A 22,599-nucleotide genomic window follows, 5' to 3' on the forward strand; every position below is an offset into this window, starting at 1 on the left:
AAAAATGTCATAGAACTCTCGAATAAACCATTAGGGACGGAGAAGAAGCTTCTAGCGGCGGAGACGAAACTTCCGACGGAGGTCAGAGATGAATCATGTGCGGGAGGTATGTGCCATGTTTGACGATGAAGATGAGGGTATTTTAGACAATAAAACCATATATTTTAACCTTTTGTCTTTTTTGGAATATTAGTTCAAACTACATGAACCTTGTGGAATAAGACTTTTAAGAGTGTCCTTCTTGGAACAAAACTTTTCGACAAGGGATTAATCTTTAATTTTTCCTTTTTTTTTGTAGAAATTAATGTGGGCCACATTTTTAATAATATATATTAAATATTGTTATTTAGTTTAAAATACTGTTATTTTAACTTATATTTTATAATATAATTTAATATATATGGTTAGTTTCACAATAAATATTTAATATACTATTAGTTTAACTTATATTTTGTTGTTATAATTAATATTATAATAAAAGCTCATATATAGATATTTAATGTAATGATAAAAAATTTAATATAATTTTTAAAGTTGATATTTATAATTTATGCTTAAAATTAATCTATTAATAAATTAATTATTAGATTAAATTTAATATTAAATTCTAGATAACACTTTTAGTCCTTTTCCGTTAGCGTCAACTATTAGTTCATCAAACATCTCAGAACATATTTCACAGCTTTAAACTCTTTTTTTTTTTTCACAGTTTTTCCGTTAGTATTGAAAATCAATCCAATCGCTCTACCAAACAAATCCAAAATATAAGTTAAACTAATAGTATATTAAATATTTATTATGAAACTAATAGTATATATTAAATATATATTATAAAATATAAATTAAAATAACAGTATTTTAAACTAAATAATTGTATTTAATATATATTATTAAAATTGGACCCACATTAATTTCTACCAAAAAAGTCACTATTATACGTGGGGCCCGCGATTAAAAAAATGAAAAAAAAAATTGTGAGACGCCATCCTAGAAGCTCTTATCCGGAGCTTCTGGGCTGTTTGGTACAACGGTTTTGTGCAAAGCGGGACTGCTAAGCTATCAGTTGTGCCAAACAAGCACTATGACTGATAGGGTATACTTTAGAGTATATATTATCGATATATGTTAAAACTATACGCCAATCAACAAGGTGTTTGTTGAAACTAAAAAATACTCTGACATGGAGTAATGTGAAATTACCTATATGGACATTAAGCATATATCTAACAAAAAAAATCATTTAAAATTGCTAAAGGAAAAGGATTCTATCATTATAATTAAACACACATAAATCCACTTCCTCAAGGGCCAAGGCAGTCATCTTCAAACAGAAGGGGCTTCCCATCATTCATATCAATAACTGAGCATATCTTTTCCTTGATCCAATTTTCTACAGTTACACCACCAATTTCTTGATATTGCGAAGCCAAGAATAGAGAGCGATTCTGCTTGGAAGTTTGGATCATTGGATGAGAAGATCAACCCAGAAATTGTTCTAGCAAGATCAGATCAGGAGCATAATTGCAAACCTGCGAAAAAATGGCAACTTTCAAAAGCTAACACAAAATACTAGGATATAAAACTACATTGCTACACTCACCAAAAGCTTCACAGCCTTACTGATGCTGTTCCATAAGTGCCATCACCACAAATCTAATAAATGCACCACAAAAATATCAGGATTTACACATAATATCATCCATATCTGTCAGCAAAACTATTGACATCAATCGTCAATTACTGGACACAAACAAAATATTGACATCAACATAATTTTGAGAGATTTCTCCATAAGAAAATGCCACTCTAGCATAGATCAATAACGCATTTACACAAACAAGTTAATTAAACAGAAAAGGCCATTCCGAGGATACAAGACTAACACACAATGCCAATGCCTAGTATCAGGAGAACTTTTAAGATTATCAGTTTAATTCATACCAAGGATTCAACTGTTCCTATGCAACAAGATTCAAATTAGGACAAAGCTCAATAGAATACATGCATTCAGATAGAAACAGAGATTTGCGATGGGGGATGATGATTCAACTCAAGTTAAAAGGGTTGATAGACTTCTCTTCAAATGATGATGCAATCACAAAAGGGAACAAGAAGACAAGCTGGATATAAGACTCTGCAGAGATGCCAAAGTTTCTAGTTTCTATGCACATAACCTGATATTACTGCAACCTATATCCACCACTAAGCTCCTAAAAACCAAATCCAACAAATTCAGATCCGGAAATAAAAGCACAGTTCTTGCCATCCCAAAATAAATTTGATGAAAAAGGGCCATAGATAATGCTCTACCCAATCAATCAAACAACGACAAAAACAATAATTTCATCATCGCAACCCCAACTTAACATCAACTCACAAAACCACATCCATTTAAATGTCATAGCTTGTACTCCAATTTACATCCTCCATAATTTAAGAAGTTACATAAAAGCAAAGACCCAGATCACAGTAACGCCCATAAACGGATAAAACGAAAATCGTTGAAAAAAAAACAATTTCGTACCTGATTAGGTGAAAGGAATGGATCGTCAACTCAGTTGAAGTAATAATGGAGCCAAATGGTGCTCTGGTCTGCAAGGAAGAAGGAGCAGCCATGATCGTAAACGGAGAGGGTCGGAGGGTAATGAAGGAATCTGACCTAGCGGAAGTAAAATACTCTCAATTGCAGAGCATGTTTTTCTTCTGCAGTGCGTTTGGTTGGTCGGCGAGGTTGAGCATGTGACACTAGGCACACACGCTCAACCAAACGCACCCTAAAAGATGGTATTTAAGCAGAGGGAGTCAACTGTAGCATGTGAAAGTGAAGCAAACTAGCTAGAATTTTCTTCTGAATACTAACTGAAGTTTATAATAATTTGTTTTAATTTGTGTTATTGAAGGGAAGGTTAGCATCTCTCTAACATAAATTCTTGAAATCTATTATTAATATGGTAGTACTAGTGATCTAGGGTTCTTGCCTTGGTCAAGGACTTCCATATACACACAATTTCATGACAAAACCAAACCAAGATGGTTACTGATATGAGAAAAAAGAAGCAGCTAGAACTACAGTTCCAATATTGGAATGAATGAATGCTTCAAAGTTGAATTTGTTCCACTGCAATAATCTAACAATATCAGAAACGTTGCGTCTTTTCGTGCACTTATCACTGAGGGCATATGTATTAGTACAAGAAAGTAGAAGTAAAACAATTAAGGTATGACCAGATCTACTCCTCATTGATGCTGTTGTCTCTAGATATCTTTGAAAGCACAATTATTCCAAGGAGAATTGCAGGAACATGAAACATACAGGCAATCCTTAAACACTTCGTAACAATGAGTGCTGATACATGTCAAAAAAATAAAATTTTGCAAGTCTAATGACAGATTCTTCTACTTTGTTCATGTGGGAGGCAGTGCAAAACAAGTACTCAGTTCATGGGAAGTATGCAAGAAGAAGATTGATTAGTTTTGCTTTAATTCCAATATTAATTATAATTAAATAATTTTGTAAGTCCATGTTCACAAATGTCTTTAGTGCCCATTTGGCATGATCCCTATAATGTCTAGTGAAACAAACACAAATGTAATATCCTAAACCCTAAACTGGCCAAAAAGCCAAATTTAACAGTGAGTGAGAGCTCATTGAACAACTTTTGTCATACTTTGTCGGTAATTAAATCTCCAAAACAAGCCCTCATTGCTGGACTTCTGCTAAAGAGAAGGTTCAGGATTCCTTTTCACAAAACCGAACTCCACGTCGGGGGCGAATAGGAGCCCAAAAGGCAATAGTCTGAATTCAAAAGACATCAACCTTTAAATCATGCACTTCAAAGTAAATCTCCAGTTTCAGTTAACTTTGCATATTCTGTTTCATCAATAGCCCCCCTTTTCAATTTTTTCAGAAGGCGATAGTCCCGAGTAAGCTCATCTGCATCTTCAATTGTCTGGGCAGCACGTCTCTGTTTGGCTGTTTTGTTTCTCATGGCAGAAGGTGCAACAGTTGCAGGCTTGCTGGGCTTCAGGAATTTTGCCACTTGCTGTTGAGCTTCCTTCTTGGCTTGTAAATTCTTTTTCCGTTGTTTCTCACGAGATTTATCCTAGCACCAACGTGATTTTGGCACTTGCTCACCCTCCTACGTACAAAACTTACGGCAAAGAATGAGAAATAAATTAATGATACAGTTCTGATAAAAAAAACTTTAGATGACATGGAGCACCAACGTGACAGATAATAAGTTAAAACACGATTGTTTTCTGAAATGTTACATGAAATAGACATGGCAGTCAGTCAATATATCTCAAGGTAAAGGCCTGAAGGTGTTTTGGAAGACGACAATTGTTGCGATGATGCTGAATCATTTATGAATTTTGTTTCTGCTTGAACCTCAATCCTCACAGGATTCCTTAATCCTGCTTTGGATAGCTCTGCAACAGCCTCAGTTTGAGTTGCTGAGAAAAGACCGGTTCTTCGAAGCTTTGGCAATCGAGAGAAAATATAATTTACCTGCTTCTGCAAATCCCATATCCAACAACCTATCAGCCTCATCTAAAATAAAAACCTGTTCCAACCAGTAAAAGTACCATGAAGATCATTATATCTTATATCAAAAGACAAAACAATAATGGTAAATTTCCCGATGGAGGAATCTTTAATCAATAATATGCAATATGAAATAAGTTACTGGTTTTTCATTCATTTGTTGCACCAGACAGTTAATTACACTCTCTTTGCCAAATCTCCCTAGGGCTTGCTTAGACAAGAAAATCAATGTTTGAATAAGCACCTCAAGGTTTTTAAAATCCGAAGAATCCACACGTTCCATTATATCATATATTCTCCCAGGGGTGCCAATCAACAAATTTACTCCGTCCTCTATTTTCTTCACATCTGCTTTTACATCTACACCACCAACGAGAAGGATAGATTTAACATTCGACAATGTCGATATTAAAGGTTGCACCACATGAAATATCTGCGATGACAGCTCCCTTGTAGGAGATATAATTACCCCCATCACCTGAAAAACTTAACAAATGAAAAACTGACTCAAAGAAGTAAAATACATAGTATGTCGGGGTCAAAAGTTTGATGGGGTTGACCCCTGAAAATTTTTTTTTGGACTACTTACTAAAAATGACCTAATTTCTCATTGATTATAGCACAAATCAAAATGAAAAATAAAAGTATCACTGAATACATAAATAACATGTACTTACAAGAAAAACATAACCACCATACTTTGAATTCATTGATCCAGATCATGCTCCTGAAAAAAATTCATAAAGTATTAAACATAAGCAGAAAAAGTAACACCAAATAGTGTAAAACATGACTTAATAAGAAAAGACATGAAAGTTCAACTTGCTTCACTATACTCCAACCAATATGAGTTTGGATCGGAGTACCAAGATTGATTGAACTTTCTTGGTTTAGAATTACATCCATAAAAAGTGTCTGGAAACGTCTCTAACTTTGGTTGAGTGGGACCTTTAAGCCAATATGACCGACGAACTTTATCTTGATCATTGGGATGATAACTTGAGATTTTTTTCCTAAGGCCTGGGTCGCTTGCTAACTCATTTAAATTAACTTCTATTTGAGCTTCCTTACGAGAACCATCTCCGCAAGTAGGTGATGATTCATAATTTGACCTTTTAATCAAATACTTCTCCATATCTGTTAAAAAAATAAAATTTACAATAACATTCTCAAATTAATCTTAGTTGGACAATTTTATTGGATTTCAAACAACCAATCATGACATTTATTTCAAAACCAAAGGAGAACTGGATAAGCACAAAAAACAAAGAAATAACAAAATTGAAACTCAAACTAACCTGGCAGATGCGATGCGAAATCGATTTGTGCAATATGGTATTGCACTTTGCACAGTCAAGTAATAACTGAGTTTTTTTTTTGAAAAATGACCCCCGATAATAAACATTTTTTAAATATAACCCTTCTTTTCAAAACACTTAAATCTGACCCTTTCAGTAAAGGAAAAGACATAGATGCCCTTTCATGCACTTCCCTCTCACTTGAAACCCTAAAACCATTTCCCTCCTAAAACCACTTCCCTCTCTCTACGAAACCACTATCTCTCTCCTTCAAACCCAGTAAAACCGTCTCATCTATACCTCTTTCCTTCAAACTTTGTCACAGATCTAGTGAAATCCATATGCCCAAGCTAATCTTCAAGGTTGAAGTGTCGCGATGTCTAAGCTTCGTAAGCTGCCATAGCGACGTCGCCCACGACACAAACAAGCCTAAAGTCGGCAACGCAAGCTCCGTCTTCGATCCCGTTGAACATAGAAGTGCTCACCGTCGTCGCTAAGTGTCCAGCCCTTTGTCTCCTACCTAATCGAAGCTGCTTTTTACCATACAACCTTTTGTGCTCATTTTTTGCTTGCCATTTTAGTCGAGAAGGAAGATAGAGCACTAAACTAAGGTTAGTGTAATGCATTTGGTGTTGGAAACTGTCATATCTATAAGTTAGTATACTAGTACAAATATTTCATTGATAAATGCATTTTTTTTTGCTGAGAACTATATTTTCTTTCATTGATGTGAGGCAAATTTTCCGTTAGAAACTTCGTTTGTTTTCGTTCAACTCAGACAATTTTTTCGTTGATAGAACATTTATAGCGTTGATAATATCACGATTTCAATGAAGGGGGTTTCTCAACCAAAGACTTTAACCACGGCTAGATGCATAGCGCAGAAGATGGTTCGACCAATAAAAAAATGTAAGGCTAAAGCCATAATGAATAGGATGGTTAGAGTAGTCGAAAACAGTAGAAAATTTACACTTATACTTCATCATTCTGGGATTCTTCAATTCTTTCCAGGAGTATCCCCTCGTGTGAAGTACGTTGGAGGATTCATAGACGAATTGAAGTGTGACCCTTATTCGATATCCATGTTTGACATTGAATTGTGTCTTGAGGGTTTAGGGTATGAAACATATGATGAGTGCTACTACTAGGTACCAGGTATCAAAGATCTAGAGGATGAACTTCGAATATTGAAGAACAACTGCGATATAAGATATATGATTGAAGCAGTTAATGAATACGAATGTATGAATGTCTTTGTTACTTACAAATATTCAAATGATGATGAGCCCAATGCAGATATGGCAGAGGATGTCATAGAAATTGATCAAAAGGCAACCAATCTCGATGAAGAATAGCAATTTTATGGTTATCATATTAGTTCGTTGTTTGGTTTATAGTTTGGGGATTAGGTTCCTTTAGTGTAGTACACTTGGTGTTGAGACAACTTGCATGTTTTCGGTTTGTAATTTTTCACATGTAAGTTTTGGTTGATAACTGTGTTACTTTTCGTTTAAAATTGTTTAATTTTTTCGTTGAATACTCACTAATTTTGTGATTCAGAAATGGAAGAGGTTAGCATATTGGTTCGTTATTGTGGGTCTTGGGAAAAGGTTGGTCTCAGTTATGCATATAAAGATGGAAAGAGTAAGGGCATGATCATTCCAAATGACATTTCGTATGACCAATTATTGGATATGGTATACGAATTGACCAATATCGATCGTCGGACACATAACATCCAATTGAATCATATTTTCAATGTCCATGGTCCAACTGAACCTGTTGAGATTGAAGGTGATAGGGACGTTTGTTTTTTGTACGATGCAACAGCGACAGGAGCATACCTGGGACATCTCTATGCATTTCAACCACTAATAAAGAGGTATATGATGATGATACTGAGGTAAATTTTGACTTAAATGATGACCGATTTGATATTGCGGATACATAATTGTTTGATGAACCCGACATAATTGGATTCAACAAAAACATTGATGATTGTAACAAACCTGAGATAAATATATCAGAAGTTAACGCCAATGATCATACAACTGCCCCAAAAAAATTTTCTTCTAACGGTAATGCTGGAATTGCCCCTTCTAATTCAATTGGTACGTCGCAAAGCTGTGGCAATATGATCTCACCTGTTGTACATGATGATGCATATGTTGTTTTGAAAGTCGGAGAAATATTTCCAGACAAAAGAGCTTGTTTAAAAAGCTATGCATACATGCGCTTCATTTGCACTTCGAATTCAAAGTGGCAAAATCGACAACAAAAACTCTTTTTGTTGTTAAATGCAAAGTAAGTGAATGCAAGTGGTGGCTTCGAGCAACAAGAGTTAAAGGACACTTATTTTTTCATGATAAATGTATATCGTGACAAACATTTGTCTTCTTCTTGTTTTGAATTTAATGAAGCTCGACAAGCAACAAGTTGGGTTGTGAGGGAATGTATTAAGTCTAAATACGAGGGGGTTAGTTGCATTTATAGACCAAATGACATTGTGAAGGATTTTGAGAGAGTGCATAGAGTTTCTATCACTTTTGAGAAAGCTTGGAGGGCTAGAGAGAGTGCCCTACATTCATTGCATGGTACGCCGGAACAATCTTTTGCTGAACTTCCCTTTTTTTTTTGCATAATTGGAATCAAAAAATCCAGGAATAATAACATATATTGAGTCGGATTCTATCAATCGATTCAAATACTGTTTCATGGCCCTTGGTCCATCATTAAGAGTTTTCGTACTTGTATAAGACCTGTAATTTGTATTGATGGAACTCATTTGAAAGGTAAATATCTTAGAACATTATTTGTTGCCACATGTTTGGATGGAAACAATCAGGTTTATCCGTTGGCATTTGGAGTAGGTGATTCAGAAAATGATGATGCGTGGACATGGTTCTTTGAAAAATTGAATGCATCTATTGGAAGCATGGAATCACTTGTTTTTATCTCGGATAGGAATGCAAGTATTGAAAAAGGTATCCGGAGAGTGTTTCTAGAGGCCATACATGGTGCTCGCATGTATCACCTTCGTCAGAATTTGAAGTTCAAAAATTTTAGTGATTTCGTCATCCCTGTATTCTAAAAGGCAGCAAAGGCATATGATAAGATGGAGTTTCACCATAATATGAATCAAACACGCAGTTTCAATGCAGGTAATGTTTTCAAGTATTTGAGTGAAGCTAGTTTTGAGAAATGGTCTAGAACGTATTTTCTTGGACATCGGTATAACATCATGACAACCAATATTGCTGAATGCTTAAATGGAATATTGAGGGATGCTCGAAACTTACCTATTACAAAGTTGATGGATCATCTGCAATCTTTATTACAACGATGGTTTCATGAGAGACGATCAATAGCTGTTGAAATGAAAGACGAACTGACTGACTATAATGATAAAGTTTCAGAAGAAAGAAGGGATAGGTATGTAACGTAATTTATTTTTCGTTGATAACGTTGAGAATTTTGGTTGATGATTTATTTATTTCATTTAGAATTTTGTTATTTTGGTTGACAAACTTTTTCGTTGATAATTATCATTTCCGTTTACTACTTAAGTTTTCTCATTTATAGTTTAATAGTTTTTTCATTTACAAATGATTTAGTTTATGTTATAATTTTGTTGACTGCTATAATTTTTATCGTTGATAATTAAAGTTTAAGTTAAATTGGCAGGGCTAGAGTCATGACTATAGAGCCTATTAATATAACTACTTTTTCTTGTTAAAGACGATGATGTTGGAGGACAAGTGGATTTGACCAGCAAGACTTGCTCCTGTAGAGTTTTTGATATTGACCAGATACCTTGCGTCCACGTTTTTACAGCATGTAGAGTTAGGAAATTACCAACAATTTCCTTGTTTTCGCCTTATTACCGTACTGATATGCTTCTATTGGCATACACAGAACCAGTCAACCCTGTTTTGAACATAGACACTAATGTGTTGATTGAGGAAGTGAGAGTTATGCTACCACCAGAAATCAGGAGAAAAAGTGGAAGACCAAGGAAACGTTGAATACCATCCTCCGGTGAGCAAATACAAAAAAGAAAATGCAATCATTACAAACAAGATGGTCACAACCGTCAAACTTGTAGTGAGCCCATTGCTTTACACCCTAGTACGTCAGCACTATGAGAATTATGGTTGAACTTTTTCGTTGATAGTTATTTGTTAGGGTCCCTAATTTTTCGTTGATAACTATTATTTGTAACGTTTATTACTGTAACTTTTTCATTGATGAATATAATATATCACACATAGAAATGATATAAGTAGAGTTGTATAAATTAAATATAGTTAATAAGTTCCTGAAATCGTAATTACATTCTCAACATCCCTATTTTCCATGTTTCGACTGTAAATTTTTTCCGAATATATGCCATGTCCTGATCTTTCAAAATTGTAACTTCTTTATCGACGCTAAGGAACTCTATGAATTTAATGCAGAACATGCCACAGTCGGATCTGACAAGAATAAGGCAGCAAAGTTAGATAAATTATCGGTTAGATTAATACTTAATGGATTAAAGGAAATGAAAACCTTACCCGTTTTCTTGTTGAGGAACATCAGGTACACGCTCTACAGGCCATGGAGAGTCCTCAACGATTACTTTGGCACACACGAGCATCTTAGGAATCAATATTGATATAGATTTCATTTCAGTATTGCACCTCTCTTGTCTTGTGTGTTTGACAAGTGAATCATAACAAAGGATCCTTTTCTTTTCAAGTTCTATGCATCCAGCCGCCCATTGATCAGAAGTTACGTTAATTGGGAAATACACCTTGTCCAAATTGGACCACGAGACAGTTCCTTCCCTTGATCCATCAACAAAATGAAGAAGAAGATTATCACCATCCCAATATGAATGATTAGTGTTCTCTTTGTGTAATTTGTAACGCATGTTGAGATATGTCTGAAAAAAATTTAAATTGAATTTGTCAATGAAAAAATATATATGTTACAAACGAAACTAATGTATCTTATAAACGAAAAGTTAAATGAAGATGTCAATCTAAACATTTATAAAATCAACGATAATATAATTACTTACATGAAAATACGTATCCATAATCACATATTTTTGTGTGAATATATCAGTATTTTCAACCATTCTTTTACGAATGAAATGCATTGCCATGTCAAGATGCTGTGAAAATTTGTATATCATTAACAGAATAACTAATGTAAAAATAATTATATCATAATACCATAACTAATGTCAAATGAAGTGTTATAAGTGCGTACCGTATTCAATAACAACATGCTTGGGTCGATTATTGTATCAAACCAATCTTTCTTTGCATCAATGACGTTTAAATCAATTATCTGCTCCTGATTGAGAGGATTCTTGTAGAATTCATTCATTTCAACTTCCCATGCTTTAGGATACTCTAAAATTGGGTTGAAATCTGGCTAGACCTTTCTCTTCTTCCTGGAAGGGTCCGTATATGGTAACCTTCGGTTGCTATGATATAGTTGACCTTCGGTTGTCAGCTTTGTCAACAAACGTAATTTATCATCATCAGTATCATCCTCCTCATCATCAATATAAGTAATCCCATCATTCATTTCTTCCTTCTCAGTTTCCTCAACCGAGACATTAGCCCTTTCAATATTATGATCGGTATTATCAACCTTATCCCAATTAAAATCAACATGTTTATCAGGTTGATCAACCTTAACATCAGTTATACCAACCATAATCTCATTGGCCTCAACTTTCTTACCAGCCTTAATCTCATCATTGTAAACCTTCTCATCAACTACAGAAGAATTATCAACCTTACTATCATCATTATCAACCTTCTCATCTGACTCCACCTTTTGTCGACCTTGCTCAACAACCATCTTATCTTCTTCAGGGTGATCATTCTTATCATCAACATGGGAAGCAATGTAAAATCGATTGGCATCATCATCATCATCGGTAGATTCATTTGGCAAGTGCTCTACCTTCTCAACAATATTGCTAATGACCTTATCCAAATCTTCATTGGATGTGTCATCTATCAATGTCTTTTCCCCCTTGATGATGGTTATATCTCCCTTTTCCTGGATGTCAATATCCCCTTGCTCAACTCCCTCTTTATCATCATCTATTTCTGGCTTCTTCTTCGGTGAAGCCCTCTTTCTCCTGGCAATAAGCATGTCCAACCCCAATTTTTTCTTCTTCTCTAACTCCTCTAACTCTGCTCTTTCTTTATCTGCCTTCGGCATTAAATGAGTGCTCCTTCTAAGAGTATCTTTCTTTATCTGCTTCCCCTTTTTTTGCGTCCTCATCGTCACAACCTTCCTCTTAATTTTCCCATTTTCTTCCTCTTTCTCAACTTCTTCCTCTACACTTCTCTTCTCTTCTTCTTTTTTCTCAACCTTCTGAGCCGATTTTAGGCCCACAATTTCCTGCTCAATAGAACTGAGTCTTACGAAAATATCATTTTTCTTCCCATCAATTTTATTTTCAAATTCAGAAAGAGTATCCTTGATCAATCCCCATATTAAGGTACTCACAATCAATCCCAACTCAGTTGTTTCATCCAACTTTTAGCTGAACTGAAATCAGATTCAACTTCGGGCTTATGCATGGATTGCTTATTTTTCTTTGCCTTCTTGACTACGATTCCAACATTTCCATCTATATTAGCTGTGCACTCCTAGTCACGATTTGAATGTGTGGAAACCATTTCACTGACTTGAACCTGAAGATGCTAAAAATCATATAAATTAAAAACAATATTTTAAAGCCTTATCAACCTAATAATACACTTATCAACAAAAATAAAATATATTATCAACGTAAACATGGTAATTATCAACGTAAAAATTTTCATTATCAATGTAAACATATACATTACTAACGTAAACATTATCATTAACAAAGTAAACATCTAAATTATAACTGTAAACATTCTCATTATCAACGAGAAAAAATATAATTATCTCCTCGTCTTTCAGTAGATCATTGATAGTCTTGGATTTTGGTGCCTTAGTTGATGACCATTTCAACATTCTGGGCAGCATTTTTACATCAACACAGTTTGTAAAATTTTATGCAATGTTGGGCACAACTTCATAAGCCCACAACTGAAAAGTCCAGGGAAAACCCAAGAGATTGTACCACTCATAGCCAGTTTTCTTCTCCTTAAATTTTTGGGATCTACCAACAAGACAATTTGTCAAGGACTGAATAGTTTTCTTGTAAGACAAAGTACCCCATGGATACTTGTTGAATAGATCCAAGTTATCAACCAATTTCAGCAAATCAACATCAATCAGTAATTTCAAATCCCTTCCCAAGAGCACAGCCTCCACAAAGTAGACAAGTGCAAGCTTTAAGACATCGTAAGTGTCTTGGCACTGCATGAATGTCTTTTGTAACTCTTGGCAAGTAATTGAATAACTACCTCTGAAATACTTATCTCGCAAACCCACCCTAGGTTTTTCATCTTGCTCCATCTCTTGCAACAATGAACCCATGTCAGGTATGGAATGACACCTCAGTCCTGTGATGAGGTTAAATTCTCTTATTGAAAAAATAGTTTTTTTTACCACCTATAAGAAACGGCAACCTCCCTTCTTTTTCACCTTCTTTAGATTGTATTTGTCTTATGAGGAGCTGATGTACAATCTGAGCAGCCCATTTCATGTTTTTTAGTTGGAGGAAGGATCCAAAACAAGATCCCCTAAACAAAGTAAGCTGATCTTCGTTCAGCTTACTTTTGATGTCGCTGATGGTTTCAAATACCTTAGAAAACGACAAAACCTTTGCAACAAATCTCTCATCGATGGGAATTTTATATGTCATTTTATGTGAATTTTGCATATAAACGAACACAAAACTAATACAGTTATCAACTAAAACTATAAGTTATCAATTTAAATATATGCATTTATCAACCTAGAAATAATACATTTATCAACCTAAAAATAATACATTTATCAACGAAAACCATGAGTTATCAATATAAATAGAAATAGTTATCAACATAAAAATAATACAATTATCAACGAAAAAGTTACAAACTTTTATGAACATGACTGCAATTTCTACCTAAAAATAATACATTTATCAACCTAAAAATAATACAGTTATCAACGAAAAATTTACAAACTTTCATCAACAGTACTGCACTTTCTACCACATGATCAACAAAAACTTAAGAAAAGTCGTTTACGTTTTAATCCAGCAGCCATAACCATACAGTACAAAAAACAACCAACATGCATGCCTTCTACAACATAACCAAAGAAACCCAAAACCCTAACATATATGTTACATGCAAGACTGTTTCACTAACATCTTCTAAAACTCTCAGATATATAAACGAAGTGGAACACGAAACCCATTATTCAAAAACTCACGGAGTACAAGGCAATATCAATGAAAATTCAAAAAAAAAACGTAAACCAGCGCTGTGAAGCCATGAAAAGAGACTAACCTTAGTCGCTTTCGTTGTTCGTTGTTCATGGGTAAAAAAACCAGTAGAAAATGGCAACGTAGTATGTCTTGACAGAAAGAAGAAGAATAAGATGACAGAAAAAATGGAAATTGTCTCGCGTGTGAAGAAGGAGAACATGAAAGGATAGGGAAACCGCATCTCGAGATGGTTACTATGCAATTTGCAGACTTTTTGTCGGTACAAGGGTAACATCGTCTATTCCTGCATTAAAAGGGTTAGATTTAAGTGTTTTTGAAAAGAGGAGTTATATTTAAAAAATGTTTATTATCGGGGGTTATTTTTCAAGAAAAAACCCTAATAACTGCACAAAAAGAACAAAACAATTGTAATTACCTTCATCTTATCCATGACTGTAATTCTGTAAAGAACTCATCAAAAATTACCTTTCTTTATTTTTATGCACTGATAACACCAAAGCAAGGGCACCGAGATCTCCTAAGGCGTTGAGCTTCAAAGAACGGTGAGGATTGCGATTTTCGAGTAAAGTAATAGGGTTTGTGTTTTTTTTTTTCCTTTTTAGAATTACTAAATGATAGGAACCTAAGTGTCATTGTATTGTTTTACATAGTTCCTATTAGTATCAGTTAGTGATTTAGTGGCTTGGTTCATGTTCTTTTAAGCTCAATAGAATTGTGATGATGTGGCTCACGTCTATTGGTGTATGTTAGCTTAAGTCAGTGATTAAGAAAGGATATATTAGGTAGTTTAGTAGTATTGTAAAGCAGTAGTTTATGAATGATATGAAATGAAGATGATTTCTTCTCTCTGTCCTCTTTGTCTTCTTCCTCTGTAAACCGTTCTTTTACCATTGCTAGGGTTAGGTTTGAAAGAGTTTAACACTAACTACTAACTCGAGTAATAAATATTATATTACCTACTGAGATTATACAGTCTAATAGTTTATGGAAATTGATAAACAAACCCCCCTATTTTAAACCCCCTCCCCCCTAGGTTGTCAGTATTTGTCTTGTCATATCATGTCTTTTCATCATGTCTCATCTCACATACACACATATATATAGATATATACATACATACACACATATATATAGATATATACTTATATATATATATATATATATATATATATAAGTATATATATAGATATATACTTATATATAAGTATATATAAGATTTTTTGTTTGGTTTTTTTAATTATTATTATTTTTTTAATTTTTGTGTAAAGAAAAGAGAAATTATATTTTTTTGATATTAATTTAATAATTTTGTAAGACATAGACAATAATTTATTCAAGTACATGAATAAAAGTTTCAGATGAAGATTTGATGAATCCATATGAGTGCATGTACGCATCTAATCGTTCCGCATACGGAGTCGCCCATGCAGCTGCACAAGTATGCCTACAGTGAACCCATTCGGGTGTGATGGGAGGCATTGGATAATTCCTTGTCAAACCAACTTTGACGTAGTGATTACCATTTACGTGCCCTATAGCAATGGCAACGCGTAGATAGGGTGATCGAGGAGCTGTACGTAGTGGTAGATATGTCCAACTCTTTGCATGATGAAGAACATGCAATATCACATTGTATGCAGAAGCAATCAATAGACCCATATCTGGCATTGTCATCCAATGCTCAAATGGTGCTGCAACATCATCTTGAAAAAAGTTCAGTGAGTGTTTAACACTGTATGCCCTCTCTTCACCGCCAAGTATTTCAACATATTGTTTCCAAAATGCTTCCAACTCTGCCATCAGGTTATACTGAACATTGGGCCATTCATCTTCCCCATGACCAAGACACACAGCTATCGATCGAAAGCCGCAATTTCCATCAGCTTTTACATCTTGCACGTCCCTGATGTAAGGATGCAGTATAGCTGAAAACTGATCAATATAGGATCGTAAAGAGTAGTTTTCCTTTCTTAATATCAAACTTTCCTGTGTAGAGAGAGACTGAGTATTGTAAATTGAGGAGCAACTGTGTCTCTCTGGTTCATAAGATTGGAAAAAATCGTATTCAAAAATCTTCGATTCGGGGCGTCCGGATGAAGAACTGTGTCTGTGAGGCTCCCGAGGCTGAACAAAATCACTCCCATCAATGACATATGCTGTTGGATTATTACGAGTGTTGGTGGCTACCTTTTTCTTTGTGGACGGACGCCCTCTAGTGTTGGTCTTCACAGCCGGTTCACGAAGAGAAGTTGATGAAGGTCTGAATATTTCCCTCAATTTCCTTAGCCAACTGACTTTTACATGTCTTGGCTGCTGCTTGAAATGTTCTGTGAACATTTGTACATCAGCGTTACAGTCAATGTCATCCTCTTCAATCGACTGACATTGCATTAGATCAAGCTTTCTCCAAAATTTATCAATGGCATCAAGCGGTACAGTATGACCTTCGCTCACGTACATGGCTTGTTCGTGAGCACACGATAGTCCATAGCTCCTACGAAGGTGACATCCGCATTTGTAAGCAATCTGTCCAACATCTTTTGATCGCTCAAACTCAATCAACATCAAATTCAACGCCTCGATTGAAACAAAACCACATAAATCCCGAAGGTGCGGTATATTGAATCGGTGTTGGATGATGGTTCGACTTCTCTCAATGCTAGCTTTGATAGCTATGTCCTGAGACAAGATAACCTAATGAATCCATGACATGGATCTCTCCAAGTATGACTGTGACGAGCACAAATATCTTTTCAGCTTGGCATGCTGACTCTCGACCCTATTAGTTGTGTGGTTCCCAAAATGCAGATATCTGTCTGTCCAGGCAGATACAAACATCTCTTTATATGGTGTCAGCCACCCATCTTTCAGCTATTTCATCACTGTCGGGAACTTCTGTAAGACTACTTCAAGGCGTGCCATATTACTCATGCACGCGTTTTCATTTTCAGACTCGATTACCGTAGTCCACATGCGGTAAAATGCATTCCAAACTCTATTGTCTTGCATTGATGGCTTGCATTTGGTTAAAATGCTTTGATAGATATGCCATCTACAGAGTAGTTTCGAAGCCTCTGGAAATACCCGAGCACAGGCTTTCATCAGCCCCAACTCTCTATCCGTAATGATAACTCGTGGGCTAGTGCATCCATGCATTGCGGATCGCAAACATTCCAAAGCCCAAGTATAACTGGGCTCTTTTTCTGAGTGTAAATATGCTAACGCTATGCAAAAAGTCTGACTAGTTGAGGTAACACCAACAATTTCAAGGAGAGGCAACCCATACCTGTTGGTCTGATATGTCGCATCCATCAACAATACGTGTGGGAATGCACGCAATCGATCTAGCGAGCCAGGATGTGCGAAGAACAAATCTTCGAGCTCATTGGTTGCATGGTTTGCTCGATAATCGAAAAAGTATTGTTTATCGTTGAGGAAAGAGAACACAACTTGCATTTGTGATTGACCCGATCTCTCAGAGGTTCTGTGCTTCTTGCGTGCATTATATATGGTTCTGATGGTGCTCACATTGTTCGGATCTCGCTTTTTCAACTCCGCCAATATGTCCCGTGACTTGGCATTTTGTGCGGACATGTCAACCATAATTTGAATTTCAGATTCAGAAAGTCGATCGGGGTATGGATGTCCCTCCATATATAATGCAGGATCATGATTATACTCCGCACACACCACCTCCAACATCCAATCATCGTCTAGCTTCATTTTCCTCCCTCTCAATTTGAACAGACATTCCATTTTTTTGGTGCCAATCTGTTTCGTTGATGGTTTCTTGCTCTAGTAATTGCCACCGCGATCACATTTGAATTGTAATCTGTGTTTTTTGCCGAACCCACCAATATCTGATCTATAAATGATGATGATATATCCCAAGTTGTGTCTAGTTTGTTGAACCCACTCGATCATCGATTGTCGCGATTTGAACACTTGATCAGTTTCAAATTCACATCTATTGTTAACTTTGATATTATCGACCATCTCGTCCGCATGTTTGTCTTCTTGCTTTATTTCGGCTGAGATAAAATCACCCTACAAACAATATAATTTACACTGAGTATTTACAAAAAAACAACAATATAATTTACATCAGTATATGTATTTACCTGTTTACTTGAACAACTTGACAAGTGGTAGTCGAAAATATCACTAAAGTAATCCATATCCACAAGAGGTTCAGTCTCCTTTTATCTCAAAAACAAACTACTTTAAGACTCTCTCGTTTTTTTCTCACACACTACTGCTATCTCTTGCAGCTTCTTTAAATACTCTGCGAACTCTTCTCAATTTATAGACATATATGTGTACACATGTACAGACAGAGAATATATTCTCTGTCCTATACAGAGAATATATTCTCTGTCCTATTCAGAGAATATATTAGGACATAGAATATACAATGGATACCCATATACAATTGATAGATAGATATAATTGAAAAGTTATATATATATGTTAGCATGACATGACAAAAAGGGGGTTTTAATAGTGTTTGGCATGTACATACAGACATATATGTGTACACATGTACAGACAGAGAATATATTCTCTGTCCTATACAGAGAATATATTAGGATAGAGAATATATAATGGATACCTATATACAATTGATAGATAGATATAATTGAAAAGTTATATATATATATATATAGCGGGGACGAAGACTGAAGACAACTAGACAAAAACGTGAATGTATCATTTATATATAAGAGAGTATGACAAATGACAATCATGGAGTGCATGGCATGACATGCTATTGATTTGACAAAATTGATTAAAGGTGTAGAGGTTGAAAGTAGGGAAGGTTTGAATAGTGCAACCCATAGTTTAATAGTATATATAAAAAAAAAATTAAGAACTCGGGGGGCCAGGGCCCCCGTGGTCCCCATGTCCCTCCCTGACCTCCACCACTCACTACGACCAGCGTCGCCTCCATATCCTCCTCCACTGTGATAGGAACTCAAATTGTCATTAATTCTGTTAGTTAAACTCTGTTTATTTACCGTTAACGAAGTATGTTATGTTTAACGGAAAATGTTGAGTTGGCTTAACAGAGTTAGACTCCTGTCAAGTAAGTCTGTGGAGTCCATAGCTATAAGGTGTAAACTCTACATTCTGATGAAGGCAGTTATTATAAGGTGTAAACTCTACACCGCCTCCGTAAGACGGAGGAGCAGATTCGCCGTTTTGACCGTACACCCCAGACATTATCTTCGCAAGAGATGAGTGATACTAAGGCACCCTCGTATACTATTTGGCTTCTGAAATTTCGTTCTTGCCGCTTTAACAAGGACGTGCGGGAATATATTCTTCTACGCCTGTGACCCATTACGTGCGTCTTGATCGAATGGCCCAATATTTGCTTGGGAGATGAGTGTATTACATTAGAGAATCTAATATGACAAATCGTTGCTGATGAATCTCGCGCGATGATCTGTAGGCTTCTGTCTCCGAAATTATAAATGTAACATTTCTCACAAATAAAAGAATGAAAACATAAATGTAAATTGTTTACAGAGACATAAAAATGAAAATAAATTTGGAAAACTATTTTTCAGCCAGGGCATAATGCAACCTACTGGCATTGTCATTGTACAAAAGCTATGCAGACATGCTTTCTCAAGTGAGAATACAAATTCCCAACTCATAATTTCTCTTTATCATAAATAACATGAGTAGAAAATAAATGAGAATATGATATCTCATATCCTCATTTTACTATATATTTGATTGAAGAAACAATGGGTAAACAAACAACAGTCTCAGCCAATTCCCATGTCTCTCTTCAAAACAAATAATAAGTACAAATTGTACAGCAACAGTCATGCACCATGCATATCTAAGAGCCGGCAAAAACGCCCTAGATGTAAATATACAATCTAGGATTCAAAGAACATGCAAATATGTGTATTAGCAGTAAGAACATCCACCTAAAATTCGAGGCTCCGAAGAGGGATGTTGACTGAGAGGTTTGAAGCTCAACAGAAAACCTACAACCATCGACTGATGGATCAACAGTTGTGATTAAACCCAACCCTCCAAAATCACAGCTATCTAACCTTTGATCATGCATCTGATAGTAGCTATTAAATGCAAACGATATGTTTGCAGGCCAAGTGATATTAAAACAGGATCCACCCGGAGATAGGGCAGAGCAATCAGCAGTTGAACATGCCCCTACAGCGCTTGCAGAAGCATTAGACAAGTCTTTATTGTTGTTCACGACACACCATTTGGAAGGAAGGTATTCAACATTCTGCACATTCACCAAGGTTCTTGGATCCTGGCCAAAATCCATACGATACTTTGCTTGGCCATCAAAAGTGAACACACCCCAATGTCTCTCAAAATTTCCGTTGGAGATGCTTCTTTGGTTTTCATCTAGAAGGCTAAGAATGTACGTTTCCAGTGGTGGATTTCGAGGTCTTAGAGGGGTTCCTGATTTGCTTTGGAGATGTTTTGTCAACCCTTTCATGAAAGTCTCTGCAATGGATGAGGAGGCATTGGGTGCTCCATCTGTAGGCCAACCAATTTGAGCAACAACAATATCCATATCCGGGAATCCAGCTGTTGATAATGCAGTAACCAGTGTATCATAGCTCAAGTCAAAGCTGTTCTTGTATGTTCTATGGCTGTCATTATGAGGACGAGCTGTTTCTTTGAAGAGTGCAAAGTCAAGGGAAATGTTCTTGTTTTGGCGGAAAAATAAGAATGGGGAGATGGTCACGAAAAAGGGCGAGTGATGCTTGCCTAGAAATGTGAGGAGTTCAATCATAGTTTTGTTGAGGTCAGTTCTGAAGTGTCCTTTAGAGGGCAAGATAGATTCAGATTGGAAAGCATCAAAACTACATGGAACAACAACCTTCACTTCACTTGCTAAGTTTGCTCTGGCTAGAGCGACTTGGATGTTGATAGCTGCTCCAATAATGAAGGGAAAATACTGTGTGCCATAACTTTGGAGAAATGGCTCATCTCCAACTGCAACATACCTGTAAATGTGTGGTTAGCAGCATTACCAGAACAAGCAACACACAGGGCAGAATCCAACTAAGTTCTGGTAAGTTCAGATAAAGAAAAAACACATTGATTCTGGTAGTCCAGCGAGGGTAATAACCTGCAGACTCTTCAAAAAAAATTAAAATCAAGCCTTTAATGGACAGATAGGGATATGGTTTGTGCTCATGTATGCGAACAATCAAGAGCAGCTAGCAAAGAACATAAACAAAATTAAGCACATTAAGAAAGCCTATCAAAGTAATAATGGAAGGATCAAACGGAGGATTGTTTTCTTTCTGGTGGCAGCAATTTTTGCTTTCTGGCTTATATTTTATAGGACAAAGATACAAGGTATGATTGCAATCTTGCATAATGGATAGCAACTCTTTCTTATCAGCACATTAGTTACATAATCATTCCCCCACCACTTCATTCTATGCTCATTCTTGGGGTCGCAGGGCAGACTTCAGTTACACTATAACCAGCTAAGGATATCTCCACAGAATAATTGGGATCTCCAATGGTATGCAACGATTTCTTTCTTATTAAATTGACAACAATTTCGTATCAATTAGCATGAAACAGCAAAATAGCCAGCGTTCTCAAACTCCTGAAAGTGAAACAGCAAAGAAAAGTATTCACTCCAACATGGGCTTCAAACAACTACATTCACAAGAAGCATAACCTCGATCGCACAATTGAATCAACCAAAACCCAAAAATGGTATCATGAAACACACATAAATACATTTAAAAGCAAACCCAAATCCACGACATAAAGAAAATAGCTAGATACCCAATTAATAAATGCATTGCAAGTCTATATATGAACAATAATATAAATGCGAACTAATGAACCAAAAACGAAAATAATTAAATCCCAAAAGCAGCACATACTCGATTCGAACTCCACTTCGACCAGTAGAGAAGTAGCGAGTAACATTGTCGTGGACCCAGCTCCCGGCAGCTTTCTTTGAACTGTTCAAATTTCTGAGCATTGAGTTGGGTATACCCACAGTTACTCCAATGTTGGACCCGGACAGTGCTTCAAGGACATTGGGGTTCGCATCGAAGAGCTTGACTTTGGAAATGTTGTTGGACTTCAAGAGCTCCACGACCTTGGGAGGGGGCAGCGGGTGCGAGGCCATGGTGCCCCAGTTCACGCCAATGGCTCCAGCCAGATAGCCCAAGGCCGAGACAACCAGGAGGAAGAGACAGAGAGTTCGAGGCATGAGAAAGAGAGAAGGAGGAGGACGAGGAGAGAGAAAAAAAGTTAACGGTAGCGGAAAGTTGGCTTTTCCGAGTTTCAGTGATGAGCGTGAGAGCATAAATGTCTTGTCTGTCCAATAAACCAGA

General features: G+C 36.0%; 1 protein-coding gene, 1 long non-coding RNA gene and 1 pseudogene across 2 annotated transcripts; all 3 read right to left on the reverse strand.

The window, feature by feature from the left end:
* Nucleotides 1-1,237: 1,237 nt before the first annotated feature.
* LOC119981857 lies at nt 1,238-3,023 on the reverse strand. Its single transcript, XR_005464251.1, has 3 exons — nt 2,525-3,023; nt 1,601-1,653; nt 1,238-1,529 (listed from the first exon to the last, which is right to left on the reverse strand). It is a non-coding gene; the product is annotated as an uncharacterized LOC119981857 (long non-coding RNA).
* Nucleotides 3,024-3,076: 53 nt separating this feature from the next.
* Nucleotides 3,077-5,681, reverse strand: LOC120010458 (annotated as a pseudogene).
* A 14,203-nt stretch (nt 5,682-19,884) lies between these two features.
* LOC120008457 (glucan endo-1,3-beta-glucosidase 9) lies at nt 19,885-22,599 on the reverse strand. Its single transcript, XM_038858783.1, has 2 exons — nt 22,141-22,599; nt 19,885-21,237 (listed from the first exon to the last, which is right to left on the reverse strand). The coding sequence occupies exons 1-2, from the start codon at nt 22,569-22,571 to the stop codon at nt 20,109-20,111; spliced, it is 1,560 nt and encodes a 519-aa protein (XP_038714711.1). The 5' UTR covers nt 22,572-22,599; the 3' UTR covers nt 19,885-20,108.

Source organism: Tripterygium wilfordii, chromosome 2 (assembly GCF_013401445.1).
Source record: "Tripterygium wilfordii isolate XIE 37 chromosome 2, ASM1340144v1, whole genome shotgun sequence".
NCBI lineage: Eukaryota > Viridiplantae > Streptophyta > Magnoliopsida > Celastrales > Celastraceae > Tripterygium > Tripterygium wilfordii.

Coding starts and splice junctions, on each gene's coding strand:
- LOC120008457 (XM_038858783.1), bottom strand. CDS start 22,571: ATGCTCTCACGCTCATCACTGAAACTCGGAAAAGCCAACTTTCCGCTA. Junction 21,238..22,140: donor CGAAGTGGAGTTCGAATCGA/GTATGTGCTGCT, acceptor ACACATTTACAG/GTATGTTGCAGTTGGAGATG.